The sequence below is a fragment of the Petaurus breviceps genome, unplaced genomic scaffold (genome assembly GCF_028583685.1).
Source record: "Petaurus breviceps papuanus isolate PSGF00001 unplaced genomic scaffold, PetGlider_PUasm1.0 185, whole genome shotgun sequence".
NCBI lineage: Eukaryota > Metazoa > Chordata > Mammalia > Diprotodontia > Petauridae > Petaurus > Petaurus breviceps.
The window spans coordinates 37598254-37606929 of NW_027185797.1; the positions used below are offsets into that span (position 1 = coordinate 37598254).

Sequence of the window (8676 nt, forward strand, 5' to 3'; positions counted from 1 at the left end):
ATGCGTTTCACGGGGCGGGGGGGACAGTGCATACAGAGGGTACCGTAATGTAGCGTGTAGTGCAGGGGATCTACCTTCACTACAGTAGCAATTTCAATAGGGCTTATTTTCGGGGGAGGGCTTATTTTAGAGGAATCTTACACAGTAAGGGGAGGGCTTATTTTCGGGATAGGTCTTATTATCGGGGAAACACGGTAGAAACATAGATATAATTTCATCGGATCTTCACCACTACTTCATGACATGGATCCTATTTTTCCTATTGTGGATACTGAGGCAGGCAGAGGTTAAATGACTTGCCCAGGGTCACACAGCTATCAAATATCTAGTGCCAGATTTGAACTCAGAACTTCCTGACTCCCGGTTCAACACAACGAGGCCAACTCTTCTTGAAGGAAAGAGACATGAGAGGCGGTCAGGAGCCTCAGTGCTAGCCAAACAAGCTCAGTCCCCCTCCACTTGACCCCCCCATTTGGAAGCCTCTTGATTTTTTAACCATTGGTTCATCCTCTCCCATCAACATTTTCAGAGTTAGTAACCAAATACGGGAACCCAGCCTCCTCCCTCCAACAGTCTTACTTCGATGGAAGCAGGCAGAGGACAGCTCATAGGTTCACATTTCTGTGCATTCTTTCTCCTAAGCCCCTGAATATCTTAAGGAGGCAGGCAAAGCTAATCGCCCGCCCATTTGCGGCCCCAATGGACAGTAGCCTCGATGGCCTGGAGACTGTTCCACAGTGGGACAACACAGACCAACAGAAGTCTAGTCCATTTGCTAACCCAGAAAATGTGCCGACACAGACAAAAACCATCTGTTTCATAAGTTACTGTTCTGGGCCTTGAAATGGGTGGTCCCCCAAAATTCCCAAGGCCCTGTGTGAGGAAGCCATCTCTCTAGGGCATGTAATGATGCCTAAGGGATGAATAGGGGGTTGGACTTGGAGTCAGGAGGCCCTGTGTGAGGAAGCCATCTCTCTGGGGCATGTAGTGATGCCTAAGGGATGAATAGGGGGTTGGACTTGGAGTGGGGAAGCCCTGTGTATGACCCCTGCTTCAGGGGCTCCATAGCCAGTGCCTTAGGACAAGCCCCTTAACCTCTGGGACCCTCAGTTTCCTTTTCTGTAAAACTGGGACAATAACAGCAGCCACTTCAAATAAGAGAGGTGTGAGAATTTCATGAGATTATACCTGGAGAGCTCTTTGTAAAGTGAGTCTCAGAGCCTTCCCTCTGAGCCCATCCCCCACATGTCCTGTGTGGGTCTGGTTTGGACATGGGAATTTGCATGCTGTCTCCCTCATTAGTTCCTGTTCTTTGCCTTTCCCTGGACTCCTACTGTGTGCTTACATAGCACCTGGCACACAGTAGGGACTTAATAAATGCTGCCTGACTACTCTCTGAAGGCTAACTGCTTTTATTTCCAGGATGCTTTGATCCAGGCAGACAGGGCAGTGTCAGGGGTTGGAAGTCACAGGACCTGGTCTGTCACTCACTGCCTGGATTTGTCTTTAGGCAAATACCTCCACCCTCAAAACCTCAGTTTCCTCATCTGTAAAATGAGGCAGGCCTGACCTAGGTGATCTGCTAAGGCCCTTCAGCTCTAAATCAGTGGAACTGGGAGCTTAGATGTCTTGGCCTTGGAGTGAGTGAGCTGCCCTGTGAAAAGCTCCAAAGCTCAGTGTGGGGAAGTATGGACCTGGGGAGTCATGTGGTGGAAAGGGCCCCCCATCTGGGGTCAGAAAGAATGGGCTTCTGATTTCAGTTCAGCTACTTGTCAGCTGTATGACCTTGGGCAAATCCCCCTCTCTGAGGCTTCAGTTTCCTCATCTGTCAAAGTCAGGGGGTTGGGCTGGATGACCTCTAAGGTCCCTTCCATGGGACCCTTTCTTGTTCTAGATCTAAAATCCAATGATGCCGCAGCATGTCCTGTCATCCTTGTACTTCAGGGTCCCAGTGATATTTATCACAGAGGACATGATGCAACGGGTGGATCTGAGGGACCAAACCCAACCCAGGAAGGCACAGCCCAGCCTGGGAGAAGAGAGTGCCAGGGTGGATGGAGGGCTGAGCCAATCTTCTATACCCAGGCTGGGCAGGCATGGCTGGTGGCGAGCCCCGAAAGGATCCTCTGTGCTCAGGGTAGACAGGCACCATTGGCAGCAAACTTGGAAGAGAGCCCAAGCTGAAGCAACAGCACACGGAAACCACTGTGTCCACGGAAGGCCAATTCTGACCTGAGTCCTGTCTTCTTATCTGAGGTCCCCCTTGTTGGCTGGAAGGATGGAGGGAGGGAGGGAGGGAGGGAGGAATGGTTGAAAAATAATTTACTCAGCAATTCTCACATGCCAAGACCGATGCTACTAGGATGCAAAAGGAGTGAAAAGATCAGCTGGGGAAGGCTGTCCCTGGGCAGTCAGCAGCGTTTCCCTGCTTGTGCCTGCCTAGCAGAGAATGCAGCCTTACACAGGGTAGCCGGGCTCCATCTCCTGGAGAAAATGTGAACTGCACAAAGCCTGAAGCAAAGCTGAGCAGCTGGAAGGAGGGGGTAGCTAGTTTCCTTCTAATATGTTTAATTGTCCCCTGAGCCAATTAAGTTCCTAGAAGGAGTTCAATACCATTTAGGGAAGAACTACTCTAGGCTGCAAGGAAGATAGTAGTCCTCCAACTGAGGGAGATAGGGAAGAGTGCAGAGAATAAAGGTGGGAAGGAAATGGGAGCATGTGTTAAAAGTGTATCTCGTTCTGGTGCCCCAGACCAGGCAGCCCCACTTTCTAGTTAGGATAGTGAGTTTATAAGTCATCAGCAGAAAGGGGCAACCGCAAGAAGTAGGAACACAAAGGGGAGCCTTTGTCACTTGTACACCATCCCAAAGACCAAAGGGGCACAATTTGCAAGCTGTATCTTATATTAACCAAAATTCACATCCTGAAACTCTCTGCTAAATCAGAGAAGCCTCTGGGCACTGCTGCCAGGACCTTTTGGTCCTAAGGTCGATAAACCTCAGACAAGTCCCAGACATGCACAGTAAGGTCAGCAGACTACCCATTATTACTGATTACGTTGAGAAGGAGTGGACAGGTTAACTTCAAAGCTTTACTGATTGTTCAGAGATGACTTGGATTCAATTTGAATCGATACCACCCTAAGGTGGCAGAAAAAGTAAGTTTGTCTCCCCCCCCCAAAATAAATGACCTATAAACCTGAGACCTCAAACTGTGCCCCCACCTCCGGTCCTCTTCTGTCTCCACTGGGTCCATGCTGCTGAGTGCTTCCAGGGTTTTGTGAATGATATTCTGCCTTTCCCCCTTCTCCCTTCCTTTCCTCACCATACCATCTCCATCCTCATGCTTCTCACCTACCTCTGTAGTCTTTTTTGCTGTTTGTCTCTGTTCACCCCTGTACTCTCTGTATCTTGTGAAAGTGTGATTTCAGCCTCATTTTTGGCTGATTTCCCATCCTCACGGCCATTATGGTCTTTCTGGGACAGCTAGGTGGCTCAGTGGGGAGAACACTAGGTTTGTAGTCAAGAAGACCGGAGTTCAACTGTGAACTCAGACACTTACCAGCTGTGCGACCCTGGGCAAGTCACTTAACCCTGCTTTCTTCAGTTCCTCATCCAGAAAATGAGCTGGAGAAGGAAATAGCAAACCACTCCAGTATCTTTGTCAAGAAGACCCTAATTGGATTGAAAAAAGTAGGACATGACTGAAATGACTAAACAACCACACCTGGACGTATCTTCCCCATTTCATAATTCCAGAAATTAATTAACAATTCACAGTGGGAGGAGTCGGGGGAGGGTAGAGAGTCAGATAGGGAGAAGGGTGAGGACGCTGTTGAGGACCTTTATTATAGGGACCAAACTGAGTTCAGGAAGAGTCAGGCGGAAACCCTCTTGGGACTGTGGCGCGTCACTGACTCCGCCGAAGGGAAATGCCCATTCCAGACCTGCTTCTCTTCCTGTCTGGAGTTTGGCTACCATCTCTCCACACACTGCACATGTCCAGTGCCTTCAACTTCCCTCAGCCCCTTTTCAGATTATTTTTGTGCATAGCATCATTCATTAGAATATTAGAATGTAAGCTTCTTGAGGACAAGGATTGTCTTTCTTTTTTCAATCTTCTTCCTTTTCTTTCTTTTCTTCTTCCTTCCTTTCTTCTTTTATTTTTTCCTTCTTATTTTTTATTTTTTTCTTTCCTTCCTTCTTTCTTTACTCCCTTTCTTACTTTTTCTATCCTTTCTACCTTTCTTCTTTCTTCCTTTCCTCACTCTCCTTCTTTCTTTCTTTTCTCCCTTCCTTCTTTCCTTTCTCATTTCTTTCCTACCTATCTTCTTTCCTTTTTTCTTCCTTCTTTTCTTTCTTAATTTTTCTTTCATACCATCCTTCCTTCCTCCCTCCCTCCCTCTGTCCTTCCTCCCTTCCTCTCTTTCTTCAGTCCTTCTTTTCTTTCTCTCTTTTTTCTTCCTTTCTATCTTCCTTCCTTCCTTCCTTCCTTCCTTCCTTCCTTCCTTCCTTCCTCCCTTCCTCCTTCCTTCCTTCTTTCCTTTCTTTCTTTCTTTCTTTCTTTCTTTCTTTCTTTCTTTCTTTCTCTCTCTCTCTCTTTCTTTCTTCTTGTTTTTGTATTACAAGCACTAAACACAATGTCTGGCACACAATGAGAACTTAATCAATGTTTCTTGACTTGACTTGGAGGAGATGTGACTACATTCTCTTCCTGCCAAGGTCATGTCACTCCATAGCCCTGTAATTAATCACACTCTGTAATTAATCACATCCCTGTGATTTCTCTAACCAAAACACACCTTCCTGCTTGCCATCCCCTGTGAGCTTTAGGGTCTTCTATGAGACCATAAGCCTCTAGAGGGCAAGGATTGTGTCTCTTCTTCTTCTTCTTTTTAAATACCCAAGGCTTAGGAAATATTCCACTGCCGGGAGCACAGTAACTGCTTAACAAAATGTTTTTCATTTATTCATCAATTTGCTCCTTACTCATTTGTGACCTCAGGCAAGTCAGTTCCAGTCTTTGACTGAGGCTCCTAATCTGTAAAATAAATGAGGTGATTTAAATTCCCTCTCAGGACCCTTCCCTCTCTAAAGCCTATGACTCAAAGCATGAACCAGAGCCTCAAAACTCTAAATGTGGAGTTAGGAGGGGGTGTATGAGTAGGGTCTCTGTAGGATATGGTGTCAAGAATTGCATTTATTGTAAGCAGGAAGGTGCTTCAGTGGAAGGAGATTTCTCAGTTTACAGGCAGACTTGTCTCTTGGCTCTCTCCTCCTCGACCTAGGAGAGGCAGATCCTGAGGCACAAGTCTGGCCCTACTGAATCTTTTGTCCTTCCCATTTGCTTCCTTCCACCCAATTTCTCCCCTTCTTTTTATCTCAGGTCAAGAATCTCTTGCCCAAGAAGCTTTCCTGAGCAGGTGCTACAGAAAGGCAGAGCAAGAAGGGTCCCCAGAACATGGAATGTCTGACTGGGCTGGGAGGGCCCCCAGAGTAGAGAACAGCAGAGCTGAGAGGGAGAGGCAGAGAATGTCAGACCATTTAAGGACCTGAGGATGGAGAATGACAGACTTAGATATGAAATGTACTCTGCAAGTCATCTGTCTAATCCAACACCTTCATTTTACAAGTTACAAATGGAGGCCTAGGTCAGTGGCTTGGCCTGGGTCACATGGTGAGTAAAAGACTTATTATCGTGACCACACTGTCATAGAAGGACAGGAATGGAACATCGAGGACATGTTGGGAAGACAAGGAGGCATCACCGCAGAAATCTTAGGGAGAAAGATCAGGTAGTGGAAATGACCAGAGGGGAAGCAGATAGCCTAGTGGGGACAGGGTGAGAGTAACCCCCTCTCTGCTCCTCTCCCTCCCTCTTGTTCCTAATCATCACTTCCCCTTTCTCACAGTTCTTTCCACCCACGGGGCTGGGTGATCAGCTCTGAGGACATAGCTCTGGACTCCTGGGATCCCTCTGTCCTACCACAGACTTCCTGTTCTGCTGCTGCTGCTGTCCCAGCTCTGGGAGGGTGAGTGAGGCCAGAGCCAGAGCTGAGGCTACCTGGGTGCATGGGAGAACATGAAGGAGGTGTGGGATTACAGGCTGCCTCTGTCTGTCTGTCTGTCTCCCCTTCCCACCCCCCACAGGGTTGTATCATGAATGATATTTGCAGGTCCTGTGGAGGTGTAAGACCAATAAAACCAGCACACAGGAGGGCTGCTAGCACAGGTTTTTTGATCTGCTTTTCCAAAGGAAGGACAACTTCAAAGGGGTCAAGAATCTTACTTTGATTAAACAATGCTGACAGATAAGTCAGAAGTTGAGTATCCAAGAAAGAATCCAATAGACAGGGCTCCAACTGTATCAACAAAATAATAGATACATAACCACCAGACCAGGGAGCCCCAACATCTGGGTTCACAAAGCCAGGGGGCTCCTTAACAATGGTTACCCAGAGACTCATCTGACCAAATCACAAAAAAAGTTCTTCCCAAGAGACAACTGCAAAGCAAAATACCAACCTGCCAGTTGTTTTCATAGTTTTCAACTAGTTTTCACACAGTTTTCAACTAATAGGCTTATAGCTAGAAGGTATCACTACCCACGTGACTCAGTGACTAATTAGTTCAGTACCAAAAGGTGTGAAGGCCTTCCTGCAAGCAAGCCTCCCTGTGAGCAAGCTTCCCCCTAAGTAAATTCCTTCCCCAGGCATTACAAATCTCCCTGCATATGGGCTCTGACTCAGCATGTGGCACAGCTGTGAACTGGGCTGGGGCTCAAAGCAGCAAGACACCCTGATTGAAATACCTTTGTACCTGTAGACCTGGGAACACTGCCCCTGTTCCAAGGGGAAAAGGAGACACATGGTCACATAGACCTATTAATGGGCATGGAAAATCTTATATTCACTCCATTAACCCTACAAGGGTCCCCTTTTGAAAATAGTCCAGAGTTTGGAATTGATGTCCAGGAGACAGTGACCATGCAGGAAGGACTGTTTCCATCCCCTGCTCCTTCCATTATTCCAACAATAGAGAAATAACAACACAACCCACAGATACTGCTTCTCTGGGACAGACCAGGATAATGTGGTGACCACCAATGACCCCAAAGGAATGTCCAACCCTGGGTCCAAGTCCAATTCCATTTCGTGGGGATCTTATGGATTTTACTGCTTCTGAGTGGAGAAGGGGCATCTGAGGTACAATTCCCCCTATAAAATGCTGTCTGTCTGTGTGGAAGGTGAGGACACTGTCCCAGGAAGTGTCTGGGAGTGATGGAAATCCCAGAGTGAGGGAACACTGATGATACATGAAGGATAGGCCCAGAGCTCTTGGTTGAGAGGACACACTGGTCCTTTCCCCCATGATCCCAGGCACCGGTTAGCACCTCAGGACCTGGGGACAGAGTTTGGGCGTTCATGGACATGTACCACATTGTTTATATGTCTCTACCTTAGAATATAAACTTCTTGATGGCAGGGACTCTTTATTTGGTGTTTTCTTTCATTTTTTTTTTTTACTTTCTTTTCATCCCTAATATTAAGTGCAGGCCTGGCACTGAGAGAACACTCAATAAATACTTGGTGATAGAATGAATGAATGAAATAGCATTATTGATCCCTGCAGCTATTAGCTAAGGATAAAGAATACAAAAGCCAGACAGTCCATAACTTCTAGAAGCTTACAGTCTAATAGATGTAGACACACCATACAGTAGATGTGAGCCGTGGTGAGTAATGGAGTGTTTTGTTGTGGGAACTCTAAGGGATGATGAATGGAAGCCTCGACTGGAGATTGGAAATTGGCATAGCCTTTCCTGTAGCAATGACAGTGCTGATCAGGTTAGTTCCAGAGCTCTTAAAGTAGAACAGGGGCTGGGGTAGGTCAAGGAGAATGTCTAATGAGAAGTGTGTTGGGGCCTGTTAGATTTGGATAGGCCATGGGACACACTTACCATCAGGCCAGCTTCATCTTAAGGCAAAAGTTTCTAATGTAAATGACTGCTGGGTCTTGAGATCTCATTCATCCCCAAATACAAAATCAGACAAAGGAGATAAGTGAACACCACCGTGAAAGGTTCTTGTAGGTGACCATTTACAGACCTGGACCCCCAACTCTCAGTGGACATCCCATTGGTGGCCACCAGAGAGGCATGGAACACTGGGGCAATGGAACTGATGAGATCACCAAGTAAGCCAATGTGGAAAGAGAAGACAAGGGCCAAGAGCACAGAGAAGGTGCCAGATCCCCATGGTGAGTAAGAATAACCTGGAGGAAAATCTAACAAAAGCAGCTGAGAAAGAGTAGTCAGACAGGCAGGAGGTAGGAGACAGGTAGACAGTAAGAGAAGAACCAGGAGACAACAGTGTCTCAATGAGAACCTGAAGAGAAAACTGTCCAGAACAAGAGAGTGATCAATAGTGTCAAAGACTGCAGAAAGGTCAAGGATGAAGATTGGGAAAAGGCCATTTGATTTAGCAACTATGAGATCACTGATAACTTTGGAGTTTCTGTTGAATCATGAAATTGGAAGCCAAACCACCCAGGATTAAGACTAGAGAGAGAGAGAGAGACAGAGACAGAGACAGAGACAGAGAGAGAGACAGAGAGAGAGAGAGAGAGACAGAGAGACAGAGAGAGAGAGAGACAGAGAGACAGAGAGAGAGAGAGA

General features: G+C 46.8%; 1 protein-coding gene across 1 annotated transcript in view; it reads left to right on the forward strand.

Moving 5' to 3' along the window:
* The first annotated feature begins 8173 nt into the window (after window positions 1-8173).
* LOC138161393 (myeloid cell surface antigen CD33-like) overlaps window positions 8174-8676 on the forward strand; it is a 10945-nt gene continuing 10442 nt past the window's right edge. Inside the window, exon 1 of the mRNA XM_069088216.1 lies at window positions 8174-8258. Within this exon, the coding sequence (XP_068944317.1) occupies window positions 8174-8258 (85 nt within the window). The remainder of the gene's footprint in view (window positions 8259-8676) is intronic.